A 20,355-nucleotide genomic window follows, 5' to 3' on the forward strand; every position below is an offset into this window, starting at 1 on the left:
AATGTACTTCTGTCACAGTCAGGAAATCGATTCTCCTTCATACTGGTTTACAGTGACATTTACTCTCTAGTAATTGGCACCTGCCAATCTGAAGTACTTAGTTTTCATGCCTAGGAGTACGGCATTTATCACTCCTTTTTTTTTTGCCTCTTGTTCCAATTGTGGGTGCGGATGGCCCCTTGTACCTCATCATCTCCCTGTCTGACAGGCTCCAGCCTCGTACATCACTACACACTCCTGTGCAGAAAAGTCCTCCTGTCTCGGCTCATACCTTGCAGCAGCAAAGGCTGCAAGTCTCGTTTGTTTGCGTAGGTGCAGCTACAAGAAGTTCCTTTGTTTATATAGCTAGCAGCTCCAAGTGACAGTTAGATTGCACTTATTCCACACATTGGGCTGCTTGTTGAGTTCCTGGCATGTGGCCAATATCTTTGAACTCAAATGATAACCTCACCTTGTGCTATGCGTTTTAAGTTACCTGCATTAAGTAGATACTTTGGTTTTTTTAGTGTCCACCTTTCCAAGTTCCCAATTAGAGAAAACCCTTTTTCAGTTTAGAGGCATCTTCATAAACTTAATGACGATGCACAAACAACGTCAGTCACAGGGGGGGGGGTGTTGAGTGGGAGTGGGGCAGTTGTTTTTTGTTTTGAGCATGAAAAGTCCAAGCTGGGAGAAAGTATATTATGTAACGCTATATGATTTAAGAAACTTGAGCAGCTGAAATGAAGAATGTAGCATGAAAGCAAAAGCACCTGGTTAGAGCAAACCATTGCCTGAATAATAGTCTTTTTTTCCCTGGGTGATACAGGAGCTCGAAAAGCTATCAACAAAGTTCAGTGAGCATGTCTTGGATTCAACTAAAAATTTCCAAAAGCTGATAACAAACAAGGATGATATTTCAGGCCTACCTGCAACAACACTTGGTGTGGCTGCTCAAGCAGCAGCAGCAAAGGTATAAGTCAGAACATTTAATATGCATTTTGCCTTCCGCATGTTACTCTTGTGCTCCAATTGGGGGTTCCTTGCCGGATCTCTGGCCCAGGGGCATTGCTGTGTGTTGAAACCTCTATCTTCTTGTAGGGTCATGAAGGCGCAAATGCAGAGGATGGTCCATGGCTTATCACATTGGATTTTCCTAGTTACATGCCAGTTATGAAGCACGTTCGTAACCGTGCCCTTAGGGAGGAGCTTTATCGTGCCTATTTGACCCGTGCTTCCTTCGGAGAGCTGGATAACACTCCCGCAATCAACAAAATTTTGGAGCTTCGCTTGGAAAAAGCAAAACTCCTGGGATTCAACAATCATGCAGAGGTATTTGCTTTTACAAGGTCCCAGAGGTTGGGTTCGTTCTGTGATCCTCAGTATCTAGGTGCTGGTTGTTCTGTTGGCTTTCATAGGCATTTTTAGCTTTTAAATAGCTGTGTTTCAGGTCAGCATGGCCATGAAAATGGCGACTTTAGAGAAGGCCGAGAAGCTATTGGAAGATCTTCGGAGAACTTGCTGGGAGCCTGCACTAAAAGGTAATCACGATTCTTGGAAACAGTATAGCTTCTTGTCTGAGAAATACAGTATTTGTTGGTCTGAAAAGTGTAGGATAGGAGGGATGCAGTAGAATGCAACCAAAGTGCTAGTATTGTGTTGATTCATATGTTAAATTCCTGAATTTGGTTGAATTCGGGTGTGTAGATCTAGAAGACTTGAAGGCCTTTGCAAAAGAACAAGGTTCTGTGGAGGGAGAAAATATATGCCTTTGGGATGTCAATTTTTGGAGCGAACGCCTTAGAGAAGCAAAATATAACATTAATGAGGTTTCCCCAAAGTCTTAACCTCAATTTATTTGCTAGCCATCCACGTTCTTGCTTTGATTTGTTTAAAGGCAATCAACATATTTATATAAATGCACGTTAAGCAAGCACTCCCACGCATGCACACCAGCCTGCATGTGCACATACACTCGCATGGCACACTGGCACGCTCACACACGTGGTATTTGTATGATTATGAGCTTTGAGCATCATACCTCCTGTTGAAGACAATCACAAAATATAAAAACATCAGGGTCTGTGTTATAGTGCTCGGTGTGTTCACAGCCAGTGTTTCTTTTCTGGTTGTTGCATATGGCAGGAAGAATTGAGGCCATTTTTCTCGCTACCAAGGGTTATTGATGGCCTGTTTGGGCTTGCCAAAAGCATATTCGGGATTAACATTGAGGCTGCTGATGGCCTGGCTCCAGTAAGTTTGCTCATCATCTGGCTTTCATGATTACTATATGAAGCTATTTATACATATAGACTCAGTTGTTGTGGACTTCCAACGTTGTAAGTTCTGTCCACCTGGCGGTCCGTAATTCTGTGGGGCTGAGAGCAGGTTTGGCATCAGGATGTTCGATTTTTTAAGGTCAAGGACTCGATCGGGGAGACAATTGCTTATTTCTATCTAGATCCTTATTCCAGGCCCTCTGAAAAGCAAGGCGGTGCGTGGATGGATGGGGTTTTGAGCCGTAGCAGGTTACTGGCACCCAAAGGCAGCCTTGTAAGGCTTCCTGTGGCACACGTGGTCTGCAATCAAACTCCTCCTGTGGGGACTAAACCAAGCCTCATGACTTTTCGTGAGGTAAAATCTGGTGAATGCTTCACACAGTACTTCCATTACATGTTTTTTTTCACGAGGATTCTTGTTGGATTTTTATTTCAATATCATCAGGTCGAAACAATATTCCATGAGTTTGGACATGCTCTGCAACATATGCTTACCAGGCAAGATGAAGGCTTGGTTTCAGGCAATCGCGGGATCGAATGGGATGCTATCGAGCTTCCATCTCAGTTTATGGAAAATTGGTGCTACCATAGGTAAAGGATCTTTGTAATCCACAATATTTTCTTCTATGTCCAAGGTGGGCTGTTTTTCCCACAAATTACATAAAGTAAAATTTCTCATATCTCTTGGGCTCCTCATGTAAGCTTAATTAATAAGCAAGCATTGTTATATGTTTCTCAATGACATTCATGTGCATTGGAAGTAGATTAGAGATACAAGCATTTACCAGTTTTGCTATATTATATATGGTTCAACATATGGATATGTATATCAGCATATATGCTTCAACATATGGATATATATGAGCAGATTTGTTTGCATGACATATACTTCAATGTATAGGTTTTTGCATCGCTGGGCATGATTTTTATGCATTTGAAATCTTATGTCTTTTTCCTATGGACATATCATATGGATTTGAAGAAATGGTTTCTTATACATTGATGCCAACTTTTATGGTGTATGTGGAGATTTTATGGGACAGGGATATAGTAGAGATCTTCATTTTATGGATATATCAAAAAATATGCTCTCTATGCCAGGCTATGGCTACTAAATAATTTATGGTGTGGGCATGGCTAAAATTTTTAGTGACTTTATTTCGAGACATGGCTCTTGAACTCTTTGTGCTGGGGACACAGCTATTAAAAGATATATTTTCTCTTGAACTTTTTATGCTGGAGACATGGCTATTAATTATCCCCAGTAGAAGATCCTACAGTGCCAAGTTGATGTCAACTGTAAGAGACTAGATTGATGTCTAATTTGGATCTCGAATTGTAAGAGTCCAGATTGGGTTTGATGTCTCTTCTGAATCGTGAATGGAAGTCCAAATGAAGATTGATGTCTCATCTGGATTGTGAATGGCACAAGCTTAGATGAAGATTGATGCCCCATTTGGATTGTGAATGGAACAAGTCCAAATTGAGATTTGTTTGGATTTGTGAATGGTATGAGTGTAGATTGAAATGCCTGACATTTCAATTTGGGTGCAGACTAACTGTGGAGGTTGTACATAGATATAGCCGTAAGGCCTTAAGTGTAACCTGGTTTTTTAAGAATATATATAAATAACTAGTTCTCTCTTTCAAATAAACAGAAACGTCTACGAATAGGTAACTTAAACGCCCACGGATGGGTAATGCTTGTGAATGGACCATTAAATTTCTAATATTTATGTTGATGTCAAGTGGGAGCATTGGTGATATGTAGACCTTTGTTTGACATACGAAAGGCTCTATATTTTTTACTTGGTGATTTGTTAGTTTTTCATGGTCTCTTGGACATTGTTTTTGCGGGGAAGATATTTGTCACTTGGACATTGTTAGTTTAGTTTTAACATGGTCTCTTGGACATTGTTTGACATACGAAAGGCTCTATATTTTTCACTAGGTGGTTTGTTAGTTTAGTTTTCATCATGGCCTCTTGGACATTGTTTTTGCGGGGAAGATATTTGTCAGGAGACATATTTTCACATGTATATATATGTTATCTTATTTTGAGACTTGCTTCTCTTGGAGAGCAAGATTAGCTTGTGCCTCACAAGATCAAGATTTTATGAAATTCACTTTACTTGGAGAGTGTGACATGCAGAAGATCTGGTAGTCTTCTTTCAGAACAATCAACATAGACAGAGAATATATAGAGAGAGATGGCCGTGTATTCAGTATATCCATATAGTACAAAAAGGTACATGTATTCTGTGGCCTTTGGCCTTCCAAAAGGATAATCAAAGAGCCTATCTATGACCTAACTCCATAGGGGAGTGAGATGTCTAACAATGAGAAGTGTTGTGCCTTTTATAGGCCTTTGGAGGATTACTTGAACTGGCCGACCTGCTGTCGGCTTGTTCCATAGACACCAATAAATCTATATGCTAACGACTGGAAGTACCCAACCTCCTTCACCTAGGCGACAGGGTTTTAGTCCACCTCTAGCCCTCCTCAAGCCTATGACAGAGTATACTGCTCCAATCTTCTGCTGCAAATCAGGGATTAGCCTGGGATTCAGCATGTCCATGTGCATGCACATGATAGAGAGCAAGATTGATTTACGCCCTAGTTAGGCTGAGTGATATGATTTGTGTTTATGACAGAGCAAGAGAATTGTTGAAGACAGTGCTGCGGCTACTGAGGATCGAAGAGAAGAGCCATGGCTATGGAGTGTAAACAGCAGACAGTGAAAGAGAGTGTTACGGAGAGAAGACAAGGCTAGAGAAAGTGAAGTACACGACTGAATGATGTGACTACTAGATTTCTTCAAACAAGTACTAGACCTTTATAGGTACAAAGGTTTACCTTCTGATGTCATTGCTTATGTCAAAGAACAGGCTTGTCCTACAAAATCTCCAAGGCTTTCCTTTGGCTTGTCCTTTGCATGAGACCTTGGTCTTTACAGCAGAACCTTGTTCTGTGATAGCTTCTGATGACCTTTGTTTTTTCTTTCTTTCTTCTTCCTATAAGGCATTGATGATTCCCTCCAGGCTTGGATTAGGTACATTCTTCAAGGTGGTGACAAGGTTGTCATACTCCTGAGGCATGTTTGTGAGAAGCACAACCTTGGCATCATCATCAGTTACTGGAGATTTGACTACAACTTGTTGAGTCATGAGACTCCTCATTTTGTTGACATGTGCAGCAAGAGATTCTCCTGTCTTCAGTCGAAACTCAAGAAAAGTGATTTTCAAAGATAGCTTTGAGTTTTTAGCATTGACACCGAAAAGCAAATCAAGTTTTGTCCAAGCTTGAGCCGGTGATGTCACATGCACAGTTGTGGACATACTTTACCCTCTATATTAGCTAGGATTATGATCTTTTAGGGTATTGACTAGCTATTTTATGTGATTTTTGATGTTGTGCTGTCCAGGGATCTGGCTGACAGCTGCATTGGGACCCAAAAATCTGGACACCCTCAATAGCCTCCGTGCATCTAGCTCTCCAGATCTACCATGCTGTAATACTGGCAACAATCTCCCAACTGGTGTCAATCCTCTGTCTGGGGGGTGTATAATCAAGGTGAGGAACATCTTGCAATAAACCATCCTGGGCAATACCTCTACGAATGAAAATAGCAGAATTTGTACCATTGCCCTCATAAAAAAGCTGCGGACTGGACTGGGAGAGCCAAGCAACTATCCCCTAAGTCACATGCATGGCTCGGCCACTCAATTTCCCCATAAGTTGGGCTACAGAACCCCAAATCTGCTGTGCAGTGTTGCATCCCCATAAACAATGTTGTACAGTCTCATAATCTTCGGCACACCTAGGATAGGAAGGTGCTACCCCGAAAACTGATCTCCAGTGATTGGTGGGGAGACCACCATGTAAGAATAACCAAAAGAAATGAGAGATCTGGCTCCTTCTATATGAGTGCCAAAGTCTATGTCAATATTTGCGTTGTATCATTGGAGAAATATCATAGTTCTCCCAATGAGGCCTAAGAGTAGGGATCCTATGCATCTGTCGAGTGAGGAGAAGCTTGGCATTCCGGACAGTGAAATTGAAAAAAGGAAGGCTTTTCAAAGGATCGAAGGCATCAATCCACTCCCATTCTCTTGGATCCCACTGAAGATATTTGATAGGACTGCCACCATATAACCACAAACACCAAGAGCCATGAGTCACTATCTGAGGAGAAGAGTCAATGAACCAATGCTTCCTCGAATGACCAACAATCCTCACTGGACTAAGCCTAATATTTGGGATGATCTCCTCCATACCACATCTCCTCAATCTCCCTCCAGGCATGATAGAGTAAATGATGCAATCTGTAGCCTCCTGGCCCGGGAGAGCAATGACTAGCAGAGGTATGCCTATCCTCGAAAAAACTCCCAGCCAATTCGGATCATAGTCTCCGTGAAAGGTCCCAAAAAGCCACTCATGCGGAATAGCTGCATCAATCTGATCAATATGAATGCGAGAGCCCGTAAGATGCTGAATGGATGCAGCTCTCCGATCCTCCGGAAGACTCTTAAAGGTCTTCCAAGCAAGAACTGTGTATGCACATCTCTCCCATCCTGACCACTGCATATAACGGGACTGGCTACAATAAGAGGGGAAGATGGTGCCCTGATATCAGCCTCTGTGAACAAAAAACGTGTGCTGGGCATCCAGTCTCTCCCGACCTTGGGGTGTACATCCGAAAATCTGAGATAAGAAAAAATCCTTCCAAGGCTCAGTGTCTGGTAGGAAACCTTTGACAACAAGTTTGCAAAGCAACGCCTTGCATTGAACACCGGGATCGATAATATTCAAGCCCCCCTCTCGTTTGGGCTGAATAACTGTGAGCCAAGCTAACCTGGCACGAGTGTCTGAGATGCCATCCAAACCCGACCAGAGAAAATTGCGGATCAATCTCTGCAATTGGCCAATGCACGCACGAGAGAAGCACCAACAAGAGGCAATAAACCAAGCTGAGGCAAGCATTACCTGATTAGCCACCAAAGCTTTGGAAGCTAAATCTAATCTCTTGGAGCACCAATGGAGGAGCTTCTTCCGGATACTCATGAGTACCGAAGCAAATTGCTGCGCAAGAGAAGTATCAATCCCAACTTGGCATCCCAAATATCTAGCAGTGCATCCTCTGTTGATCCATGTAAAACCAAGCTCTGCACCCCAAGCAACTCTCGGTGAATCACTAACCCAAAAACCAACAGATTTGTGCCAATTAATGAGTGCCAAACATAACTCCTCTAGTGCTACCCGGAAGGAACATAAGCATATATGTGAAGCCTCCAAAAACATGGCTGTGTCGTCAGCTAACTCAGAGTCAACCAATTCCTCTTGACTACGAAGAGGCAACCTCAATCCCGAAATACCAGCAATGGAGTGGAGAAAGATGCTCATGGCCTCTACAACTATGATATATAATAATGGGGCTAAGGGGCAGCCCTGCCGTACTGAACGAGAAATTTGAAACTGCTCTCCTCTATCACCGCAAGCGAGCACACTACTATGGGCATCACGATACATGTGTGAAACTCCCTTGATCCATCTCTGAGAGATGCCCATATGGCTAAGACATAGTTTCCAGAAACGGCGTTTCTGGACCACCGAAACGTGGAAACGTTTCGGGAACGTTTCCAGAAACGGAAACGGCGTTTCCAAGTTTTATTTTTTCCAGGGTTTAGAAACCCGCGTGCTCTCTTTCGCCGGCATTTTGCGCCTTCTTTCCGCCGCCTGTTTGGAGCTGCTCTACCCATCTACCTTGCCCTCTACTCCTCTACCTCCACATCAGCCCTCTACCACGCCCTCTACTTGAGCAAAGATGTATTTTTCAAGCTTTTGTAATGTTTTTATTAATTATATATGTATGAATTAAACCCTAAAACCGAAACTCCGTTTCCCCATTTCTTCCCGAAGGCCGAAACTCCGAAACTCCGTTTCCCGCCGTGCTCCGCACCCCCGTTTCCGAAACTCGTGGAAACTATGGGCTAAGAGTACCCTCAAGGAAGTCCCAATCCACTCTATCATAGGCCTTCTCAAAATCCAAGAGAAGAATGGCTAAGGGTTGATTGCTCGCTTTAGCCCATTCGACGGCCTCCCAAAACAAGAGAATGTTATCAAAGATGCTCCTGCCGTGTAAGAATCCATTCTAAGTATCATGAATGACATCCTGCAAAATTGGCTGCAATCTGATGGTCACTACCTTAACAAGAATCTTATAGGCAGTCCCAAGTAAGGTGATTGGTCTCCACTGGCCAATCAATGTCTTATCCCCACTCTTGGGAATAAGATAAATAAGCCCCTCAGTGAGAGAAGAAGGCATAGAACCTGTGTCCCACATCTCCTGCATAGTTGATGTGATCTCAGCCCCAATCTCATCCCAAAAAGTAATGAAAAAAAGAGGGGAGAGGCCATCCTCCCCTGGACACTTACCATGAGGTAAGGCATGAAGGGCATGACTGAACTGCTGCATAGAAAAAGGGGCATCCAGAGCGGCACACATCTCCTCAGTGATCAAATGTGGCAATGCATTCCAAACCTTCCTCTGTGCCCTGTGTCTCAAATCAGAGTGCGGCTCAGCACTAAGAAGCTGACGATAGAAATCAGTGGTAATCTGTCTAACCATAAGAGGATTTGAGTGAAGAGGATCTGAGTGTCTAACCATGTGAATCCTGCAACTGCCTGACACTATCTCTGGCATGAGATGGGCCGTGAGTAGCAAAGAAATCTTTGTTACATCTGTCACCCATCTATGTCCAAAAGGATTTCTGGGCATGGAAACGGTACTCCGCGCGGTGCTCAAGAGAGTGATGAAGTTCTGCCCTAACAATACATAAAGAATCTACAACCCATTGAGCATGAGGATGTTTCTCGTGCTCTTTCTGCAAGGCAGCCAATCTACGTCTAATAGCCCTTTCTAAATCCAAGGCCTCTTGCCTCTTAGACAGGGCACATGTGTGATAGAAGTCACTAATATCACAGTGAGCAAAAGCCAGGCTTTGAGAGGCCTCTAAGAAATCATGAGATCTCCAAATATCAAGCATACGACGCGATAGCTTTGCATCTGAAAACAAATGATCAGGGATGCGTACATGGGGTGCTTATCCATGGCAATTCGGATCTCTAATACATAAAAACACTGGGCAATGATCCGATTTAGAGGTCCCTGTAGTAATAAAAGTATGCCCATCTCTGTCAAGCGCCCGATCATCCACATAAAATCTGTCTAACCGTGCATAGATACATCCTGCATCTCTTCTCTTGTTAGGCCATGAATAAAGAAGAGTGGATGGACTCCTCAAAATGTCATCCTCATGCCAACAATCTCTGCCATGAAAGGAGAGTATAAACCTCTTCCAAGACGCTCTTTCAAAAGGATTCACCAAGCCCTGATGTCCACCTCTTTTATCCGTTGGCATCTCGACCATGTTAAAATCCCCACCAATAATCCAATGGTCGGCAACAGGCATCAGTATAGTGAGAGATTTCCAAAAGGCAATCCTCTCACCTCTATGGTTAGGAGCATAGAGGTTGAGAATACCAATGCGTGTAGTACCCTGCATAAGAAGGATCCACTGCGCTCTCGCAGGCAAAATGACACCATGTTCAATGATGCAAGGCAAGATCAAAGCTGAAACAGAGATACAGACACCACCCTTGGTACCAACAGCTGGTGACCAAAAGGTGTGTCCCGAGAGAAGCTTGCCTGATCTCCCACACTGGCTAGCATCTAGTTTATGCTCTTGCAAGAGCAATACATCCATAGGTCCACCTGTGACAGCACAATGAAGCTGGGTTTTTACAATTTGTTTCCGTCGACGTGGAAAAAAACCCCCAAGACCTTGAATGTTCCAAGAGACAATCCTCATAAGGACTCAGAGTAGGAACGACCAGATCTCATGGTCTACGAAGGACCCCCTTTAGAGGTGGAAGTACGCCTCGCATAGGTAAGGGAGGGAAAATCTGACGATGTAAACCGTACCTCTCTCTCCCACTCCGGGGAAAAGCCAGGGCTAGTCCTCAGAACTGGAGAGGTACCATGACAATGCGAATGCGCAACATATCCTCAAGGGTACAATCATCCTGTAACTGTAATGTAGCATCCTCTTGTGAAGGATCCAGATCATGTGCCTGCAAAGCCTCATCCTCCAAAGAAGGATCAACATCCAGTGAGGCAAGTGAGGCAAGCGTTGCATAGGGGTTAGGGTGCTCCACAAGGGGTGTGGGTGCAAGTACGGGGGTCCGAGGGTGCCTGCCATCCCTAACCACAACCCAACGTTGTGTGGTCTGCTGTGGCAAAGGAGCAACTAGAATCTCGGCAACTGCAGAAGGTCTCTGATGGGCAGGACCACGCCGCCTCCTAGCATGGCCCCTCAATCTGGGACAATCTCTAGCAATGTGACCCTGTCGACGACAAATCCGACACTGGTTTAGTTTGCTTGCAATGTCCATCCTCTGGTGGAAATGAGATCCGTCAGGTCTCTGAAGCATAACATGATCATCAGTAATCAATGGATCAGGAACAAGCACAAGGACCCCGGGTACACCATCAAGAGTGGCGGTAACGTCCGCGGAAGTTGAGGCGGGAGAGCTCGGAAGGACTGGTACCTCTAGAACGTGACCAAAGGATGCCCCTATGGAAGCTAAAAGCTTCCAATAGAACCGAGGAAGAGCAGGGAACCGAGTGAGACCGGGGTAAGGTGCTGATCCTCCGCCACTGGATCAAAGCCCACCTGGTACTGAAAGAAGAATATCTTTCTAGGACCAAGAGGGAAGGGGCTGCTAGCCAAAACTTGAGAAGCAGCTTCTGAAGAATGAAACTACACCCGGAAGAAGCCTCGACCAAGCAAACAAGTATCCTGGAAGTGCACAATCAGCTCCGAAGGGAGAGCTGCTAGAAGCCATTCACGGGCCTGCGAACGAGAGGGGTGGGAACCATAAACTCTCGCAACAAGGGTGGTTTGGACCTCAAGGTCAATGTCATGCTGAAGAGAGGTGAGCTCGTCTTGTGAAAAATTGATGATTCTCCCAGCTAGTGGGGGTGACGAAAGATTGGCTACGGCAGAAGAAGCCTTAAAGCCAATCAAAAAAATGGGCGGCCGACTTGAATCTAGATAAAATTGCTGCTGAAAAAGAGGCGGGTGCAGAAGAAGGAGGGCAGAGGCGGGAGCAGCTGGGGTAGCAGAGGGGCAGGCGGGGGCAGCAGACGGGGAGGCGGGGGCAGCAGAAGGGCTGGCGGGGGCTGAAAAAAGGCAGGCGAAGGCAGCAGAGGGGCAGGCGGGGGGCTGCACAAGGGCAGGCGTGGGCAGCAGAATGGCTGGCGGGGGCTGAAGAAGGGCAGGCAAGGGCAGCAGAGGGGCAGGCAGGGGGCTGCAGATGGGCAGGCGAGGGGCAGGTGGAGGCAGCAGTGGGCAGGCGGGGGCAGGACAAAGCAGTGCAAGCTCACCTCCTGTTCATGAACGTCCTGTCCCATAAAAGAGATTTCAATTATGTTTCCGAAAATAAAGGATTTTCACTTCATGCCTCGAAAATAATCAAGGGGCTTTTGGTTAATCATGCTTTAACATGCTATACAACATCTTAATACTAGTAATGTACCCTCAATTTTGGAAAATGATGGAGTAGATTAATTGCATGATTGCTCGATTAAGCAAGATTTTGCAAAAAATTAAAAAGCCCCAAATTTTCCCCATATTTTCTTTGTACCTTATGATTGATTAATTTGATTGAATTTGTTGAACTTGCTGGTTCTGTTGATTTGTCGTGGAGCCTCCCCCCTTTTCGAAATGCTTGCTCTTCTACTGAAGTGTTGTGTTCAGCTGCCTTAGGCTATATGCAGGCAGGTGGGGGTTCAGACAGGCAGCAGCATGGGGGCAGTGCTGAGGTGTTGTCGGCTAGCAGAGGGACGGCTGGTACAGTAGAGCAGCTCAGCAGGTATAGGTGGCACACAGCAGCTTATGGTGGGTAGATGCTGAGGCGCACTGTGGCGCTTATGAGCTGCGAGCTGTTGTGTACAGAGAGTAGTAGACAGTTAGCAGTGCCACACACAGTCGAGGAGAGGCGTATGGAGTTGCTGGGCTAGCGGGTGAGATGTATGCGCACCAGGCACATTAGGCGGGCTGCAATGACTCTGATACCTAATGTTGAAAACAGTGGTGCAGCTATGGAGTTTAGTGCATCAGCACACTTCCAATTGTTGTGTCCGATGCATCCACAAATACATGAAACGTCTTGTCCCATTCCGCCGGTATTGAGAACCCCAAGACAGTTTCACATTTGGACGTAGGTGGGACTAGGTCTGGGTGTGTGGGCAGTCTGATTGGACAGCAGGCAGGCCAGAAAGTAAGTATCTGGACAGTGGGTAGGGTTCACACATGCATGCAGCACACATGTGCATGCACACAGGCACAACCAAATAGATGGAACATCCAAAAGCTGATGCAAACTCTTGCCTTACCATAACACAGCACCAGAGAATGCGGCCAGTGAGTCTGTACTGCTAAGAGTTTATGTAATACAAGCAGAAGAAACATGCTTTCAAGTTATTCCTTAATGCCTTTGCCTCGTGAGTATAGGCAAATTGCATGTAATCTGTGAGAGGGTTAGATCATGTAGATACAGGCTGCGGAGTCTAAAAATGTGTGAGGTTGCAGAAGATGACTTAGGAAGTACTTTTGGGGGATGATTTCAGCAACGAGAAAGGAAAGAAAAGAGTGGGGGCAGGCAGGCCGGGCAGTTGGTGCAGACAAGGCGGGCTAAGCATTAAGTTTCAGCCTTAGTCCTTGTTAGTAATAATGCTGCAAGAAGCATGAGCAGCTCTATTCATGCGACTTGCAAGCGTGGGACTATAAGGATCCTTCCCAGCTGCCCCCCTCCTGACTCTTGTGCTTAGAGCTTTAGCGAAAACCTATCTAGTTTCTATCCTCTCCCTTAAGAAGCTTGGAAGTGCAGAAAACTGCAGCAAGGATCAATTTGGATTGATTTTTCAGCCAGCATTCATCCTTTAAACAGCTTTTGGGAGTGACTTGGGTTGCCTGGGGATGACTTCTTTAGTAGTTTGTCAGTTCTTCTTAGTAGCCACTTTGCAGGCTTGTATATTGAGCAGTTTACTGACACCAGTAAAAGAACATACAGTAGTTTAAATATCCATGAGCATTGAGTGCTTTTGAGCTTGTTTAAGTTTTCCGCTGCCTGCATTGAGACAGATATAGTCCTTGCACACTCTCTTTCTTTCTTAAAATATATTGAAAAAGAAATCATACTTTTTAAACCTGTGAAACTGGTGCTGATGATTGTGGGATTGACTTTTTAAGCTGAATGATTTGTGTTTCTCATGTCTTGCTCTTGCTTCTATGCGCAGAGCAACTTTGTTGGGAATAGCTAAGCATTATGAAACTGGTGAAACACTCTCTGAGGAGATATATCAAAAACTCTTAGCTGCACGGACCTTCAGGGCAGCCTCACTCACCTTGCGGCAGGTAAACATTGTGTGCTTGTATTGTGATTCCTTGGGACTTAGTCTCAGGTTTCTTCTGTAGGTTTTATTTTTTATGGAACCATGTTCAAGGTTGATAAGCGGTCAAAATTTAAGACATCATCTGCAGACAAATAGATATTTTTGGTGCACTCATTTCTGCAGATATCATCTGTGCACTCTGTAAGGGATTGGATGTGCGTACTTTTTTCAAATATTGCCATTTTTTAAATTGTGAGCAAGAATAGTTGTGTTTATGAGAAGGTTTCGTAAAGTCAGTCCTTGCTTTCCAATGGATAGATGATGCTTCTCATGCCTTTGATAAGCTAAAGGTTGCTTTGACAACAACCCCAGTAATGGCAATTGTAGATCCCAATCTTCCTCTTGAAGTTATGACAGATGTTGATATTCCAATTGGTGCAGTTCTCATGCAACAAGACCACGCCATCGCCTTTGACAGTCATAAGCATTGAGCAATTCAAACATGTTATCCCTTATATGATAAGGAATTCTTGGCGATTGTTCATGCTTATTGAGCTTGGAAACATTATCTTTCAGGAGCAGATTCAGTTGTGAAGACAGATAATCATTCCTTGATGTATATTTTCACTCAACCAGTTACGAATGCACGACAAGGCAGATGGGTGGAGTATTTGGCAAACTTTCACATGGCTACGGAATATGTTCCTGCTCTTTCTAATGTGGTTGCCGATGCTCTTAACATAGTGTGTTAGGCCTTAGGAACGGCGATTTCTACAGTTCAAATCAACATTCCAACAACTTTTGTGGATCATTATGCAGACGATCGAGATTTTGCAAACGCTTTTCAAGTGATTACGACTCCGCAGTCTACTCTTTCTGATTTGAAGATTTATGTAGCTTGTTCTCCCGTCAATGGATTATTATATTATTAGGATCGCATTTGTGTCCCTCATAACACAAGTATGCATAAACTCCTGGTGAAGGAACATCACGAGGTTCCTTATGCAGCTATTCCTTATGATGAGGATGTACTATTTTGGTCTCATAGGTTGTTTTGGCCTTCTGCTGACGTTTAATACAGTTTTCTTTCTTTCACACACACACTCTCTATCCCTCTCTCCTCTCCCTCCCTCCCTCAAGGCTCATATATACACACTCTAGTCTCTCTCTCTCGCAACTTTCACAATATATATATATATATATATATATATATATATATATATATATATATATAACAAACGCCTCTAACATGCCTCTAATGTCTCTAAAAAATACGAGTCTTTCGAGGCGCGTACCATACTCGCCTCGTACCAAATGCCTCTAACAGCTATGCCCATGACGTAACAAGATTTGGGAAGAGCTTCTTAGTAAGCTACCAATGAGCAACAATACCTTTCATAAACATGCTTACATGTCGGATCATGGATTTTCGAGTGAAATCCTCATCACTAAAAGCAATATCAAACTGGGCAATAAAAGTAAGTTCCTTTGACGCATCATATTCCCCACATGTATCAAACTTAACAGATTTGTCTCTGGCTTTGAAGTCACGAGACTTTGATGCATTAGCCTGCAGCTCAACATGTTTTCTTGTATGCATGTCCATTGGGATAGGCCCTGTGACTGGCATCATTTTAGGAATAAAAGGTGATGCATTGGGCATAGAAATATGTGCCCTGTAAGCATGGCTGGTTGCTTAACATACATTGGTACATTCTCACCCATAACTTCTCTCTCACGAGCACATGAATAGCATGGGAGATACGCGGAATACTTGCATCAACAGAAAATTACAGCCCATGTTGCATGTGTTGTGGATGCACATTTTGAGCGAGCAATGGGATTTGACATACATTTTGACGAGTGCCATAAACATTGCATCCTATATAAGGTGCACCTACAAGGCGTGAAGCCGCCGATAGTTCCTCTCCAACAGCATGAGAGTTTATCCTCTTAGACATGTGCTCTTGTTCAACCACCTGTGGGGATACCAAGACATGTGGGATGGTTGTTTTTTTCCATAGACATCCTTGGTACGAGCCAAGTATGCACGTGCTACATCCCTCGGTTGCATGTGCAATACTTGAGCTATCATGATCCATAAATGATTCAGTTTTCTTGGCCTTCAAACGATCATGTACCAATGGATCCTAGCTGTAGAGCTTCAATTCTTCTTCTTGTGCATAAGAAGAGCCTGCATACGAGTAAGTTCAGCCCTTAAGGCTATGGACTCTCGGGATGGTTGTTCCACGTGTTCCTATTTCTTGGTATGCACCACGTGAGTTTGCTCTTCCTGTAAAGCATGGGAAGCATGCATATCATTGTCCTTGCCTCTTGTGTTGGCATCTTCAACATTCACTGTATGATTGTCTATAGCATTGTAAGTGTAAAGATAGCTAGTGTTCACGATGATTGTCTTTCATGATGAAAGTAAAAGAGAACCATATGCTTTGATACTACTGTAATTCAACCAGTCGATGTCGAATGTTTGGTTGAACACAATGCTAATCAATACACTTAAATACACTAAGATTTGGTGGACAATGAGCACAATACAAGATGTAATTTGTTGAATTGGCAAGAGACGCACAATGAGTCGGAACAGCCAGTCCCTCCCTCAAATAGTGTATATTAATTATGGGAGAATCAAGTACATAGTGTCATGGGCATTTTTAACGAGATTTCCATACCAATGCATATGAATACAATATTGCAAACAATATGGTTGTTGGTGAAGATCTTAAACTCACACTACCCTCTCAAGTGCCCATGTTCCCTATCATCTGCTGTCTATTGTTCCACCCACACATGGTAGAAACATTCTGCAAGAGAGTATGTAGGACAAGAGAACACTACACAAGGTATGCGAACATGGAGTCCTGTTCCTCCCTCCTGCTACTTGCTTCCATAATTGAGCATTAAACCTTACCAATAGCAAGTAGAGTCTATGTCATTGGAAGTCCAATGGAAGCGTTTGGAGTGTTGAAATCTTCAATCTGTCATGTTTCTTCATGACAAAAGTCTTCAAGTGGATGTAGGGAACCTCTGGAAAGCTTCCCCTATGGTTCAACTTGAGAAAGGAAGGCTGAAATTATGGTTTTCAGCCAAAAGACCGGAAATTACAGCAAATAAAAGGGTTGTTTCGCTGAATTTCAGTCATTGGGAGTGTGTAGGAGAGTGAATACGATGTGGGAAGACACACTAGCAAGCTTGGATATGGTGTTGGGAAGGAGAAAGTGCAAAAAATACAACCAAAAGGCCTTATGAAGGGAGGCGCCAACTTCTAGAGAGAGAAAGAGGAGAGATGATGAGATGTCCATCCTCAAGCAGAGATGATGAGATGTCCATCCTGGGAAAGTGAGTTGGGGTGCAAATTGGGATGGACACATGGCTCTTTGAACAAAGGGGATAAAGTTTGGGCGGTGGACATTGAGCTTTGTTCACCTCGAGACATCAATGTATTGTGTGTGTTAACACAGGGCTAGTCATAATTTATAAGTGAGTTAACTTAATAAAGTGTGTACACACTCACTTATAAATTAATGCTAGTTCCTAATGCTAGGTTTTAACCAAGACTTACCACCTATCACATGCCTGATAACCATGTCACCAGACAATTTCATAAGCAGGTTCACGGGTGGATGTTCCCTTACTTGGAACTACACATCAGTCAAACAAGCATGAAAACAGAATTTGCAGGCAAGCACATAAAGATGCTCTGCAATGCAACATTGGTATGGATAATCTGCGTTCGTGTGACTATACTGAAATAGACGTGTTCCAGTCAAGTACTAGAGGCACCAGACCCAATGCAATACCAATTCTCCAGGCATTTTTGGGCATGTACACAGCCAACAAAAAGTCAAATCTATAGTATCACATGCGTGGCATCAATCCGCGGCATATGCAGTTGCTATGGATGCCAGTCCAATGTATATACATAAGAAAGTACGGGTGGACCAGTTGGGTGGCCAAATGGTGATAGAGACAGAGACTAAGGACTACTTGTTAAGCAAGGTTAGGAGGAACTATTGGACACTGAACCATATCTCCATCCTTAGAGCTATCATTGAGGAGGCCAGGTGAAGTAGACAATGGTTTTCTTGTTGCTTTGTGGGGTTTTGAATCAATCTTGAGATTGTGACTTTTTGGTTGCTTATAGGAGCTCAATTTCCCGCTAGCAGAGATCATGTGGGGTGTGATGGCATTGAATGAGTCAGTGAGACTAGTTGGGTTCGAACTCAAGGAGGCCTATCCGAAGAGATCCATAGCACCATTAGAGTCAAGCAAGGTTGCTCACTATTCCTTACATTGTCAGCATTGTATACTGATGAGATCTTGGACTTTATTGACAGATTGGGGGGCACATGTTCTCGACTAGCTTAGACACTAATGCCTATTCTCTTATATGCAAATGACATAATCTTCATACGAGACTCAGTTGAAGGGCTATAGAGACACCTTGATGCACTTTATCATTTTTGTGATGAGAGATCTCACAATGAATTTTGTTAAAAGCAAGATCATGATGTTTAACACACCACGTCAGGTTGTAGACAATCCTTTATGTATAGAGGCAATGCAGTTAAGCTTCTCTTCTCTAGTATGTATACCTCGAGTTTACTTTTGACACTAAACAGATTTTCTCCATGCAGCTAGTCTTCTAGGCCCCTTAGCAAGAGTTTATGCCACCTTAGCCTGGCTAGAGAGAGTTCTTTGAGGCCCACTTTCGTGAGCAGAGCACCAAGAGATGGTTGCTTGATATATTGGTGCGACGTGTTGTGATGTATGGTGCTTTGTTTATATATAGGATGCAACGACACCTAAGGATGCATGGAATGCCTTGGTTAAGCTGTATAGCATAAGTACCAAGGCAAGATAGATGTAGTTAAAAGAAAGAGATGCATAATGTGCAGAGGAATAAACTGAGTATCAGTGATTACTCATTGAAAGTGAAAGGGCTTGCAGATGTCCTCACCTCTGTTGAAGCTCCAGTTGACGACGACGACGACGACGACTTGGTGTTAGTCAAATTGAATGGGCTTGGCAAGATTATGATTAGTTTCAGACATCTTTCCGAACTTTGAAAAACTTCCCAAACTTTGAGGACCTTATAGACCTTCTGATCACTCACTGAGGAGATGAATGTCCGGACTAAATCATCTAACGTAGGTGCAGGTCTTTTACACGGACACAGGTAGAGGTAGAGAATAGATCTTTATCTAGAGGTCGAGGTACAGGTCGTTTTGGAAACAAAAATCGTAGTTAGCAACAACTAGAATCTAATGAACAAACACGTGGAAGAGGCTACTCTAGAGGGAAGGGGAGCCAGAGGCGTCGAGATGCATGGCAAAGAAATCAGAGAGTGCTATTATTGTGGCAATTCAAGACATATAGCAAAGGACTGCTATAAAAAGCAAAATGATATTAAAAGTGGAAAGTTGCAACAAGGAAACTATGCGTCTTTAAGCAAGCAAGCCGAAGATAGAAGTGGGCAGTATTTTATGATATAGCATATGCTTAGTTCCATGACTACAGAATGCACGAAATCTTAGAGATGCATGATATATTGATTTAGGTGATTCTAACTACATGACGAGTCATGGTGAGTGGTTTAGTGTTATATAGAAAATGGAATGTGGACACAGGTGATGATACTACGCATCCTATTGCACAAGTTGGTAAGGTGTTATTGTCTATGTAAGGTGGCATAATGAAATACCTGGTTGATGTACTTCATATTCCAAACATTACAAAGGACTTGGTTTATGTTGGACAAATGGTTGAGTGGGGTCTACAAGCGAGGTTTAACCCTCATGGATGTTATGTAGAAGATTTCAATAACCACGGCCGTGTGGTTGCAAGGGGGAACATGATCGGCATAATGTTTACATTAAATGTAAACATGTCTGAAGTGAAGGCTACAATGTTTGCACATGGTACATGCGTGATTACAGACATTGATATTTGGCATAAATGCATTGGTCATGTCAATATTTTAGTGGTTGAGAAATATGCCGATTCAAAGTAGTGTTACAAGTTTGTCGAAGTTTAAAGTGGGTGGAATGCACAAAGTATATGAAGCATGCCAATTGAGAAAACAATCTAATCTAAGTATGTATTTCCACATGATAAGAATGTAAGTCAAAGACCTTTGGATATAGTGTACTTTGATGTTTGGGGACCAACAAAGACGTCATCAATCAAAGGATGCCACTATTATGTATCTTTTATTGATGATCACGCTTCAAGGCTATGGTTGAGAAAGACAAAAGGCATGCACGTAAAATGCCTAAGATTAGTTAGTGAGGGATAATATTTCTTCAATGAATTTAGTGATTATCTAAGAGAGCATGGGATAAAGAGGCAATTTACATGCAAGTACAGCTTGGAACAAAATGGGGTTGTAGAAAGGAAGAATAGGTATATTGTAGATGTTGCCGTGCATTCGATGAACGAGAAAGGAATGTCTCACTATTTTTGGGCTAAGCAATAGCAACTGTAGTTTTTTTGTAGTATTAACAGAACTCCCACTGCAATAGCTTATGGCATGACACTTGATCAGAAGTTTATTGAAAGAAAGCCAGATTTGACATGCTCAAAAGTGTTTGGGTACATTGCTTATGTACCAGGTGAGGT

General features: G+C 43.3%; 1 protein-coding gene across 2 annotated transcripts in view; it reads left to right on the forward strand.

Moving 5' to 3' along the window:
* Positions 1–20,355, forward strand: part of LOC147640405 (organellar oligopeptidase A, chloroplastic/mitochondrial-like) — an 84,905-nt gene that overhangs the window by 43,369 nt on the left and 21,181 nt on the right. For both annotated transcript variants that reach the window (XM_086780179.1, XM_086780188.1), the window contains 8 exons: positions 809–952; positions 1,081–1,311; positions 1,430–1,520; positions 1,687–1,808; positions 2,125–2,232; positions 2,368–2,613; positions 2,704–2,849; positions 13,621–13,738. In XM_086780179.1, the coding sequence (XP_086636305.1) occupies positions 809–952; positions 1,081–1,311; positions 1,430–1,520; positions 1,687–1,808; positions 2,125–2,232; positions 2,368–2,613; positions 2,704–2,849; positions 13,621–13,738 (1,206 nt within the window). The remainder of the gene's footprint in view (positions 1–808; positions 953–1,080; positions 1,312–1,429; positions 1,521–1,686; positions 1,809–2,124; positions 2,233–2,367; positions 2,614–2,703; positions 2,850–13,620; positions 13,739–20,355) is intronic.

This window comes from Cibotium barometz, chromosome 3, assembly GCF_041138505.1.
Source record: "Cibotium barometz isolate CiBa-2024 chromosome 3, ASM4113850v1, whole genome shotgun sequence".
Classification (NCBI taxonomy): domain Eukaryota; kingdom Viridiplantae; phylum Streptophyta; class Polypodiopsida; order Cyatheales; family Cibotiaceae; genus Cibotium; species Cibotium barometz.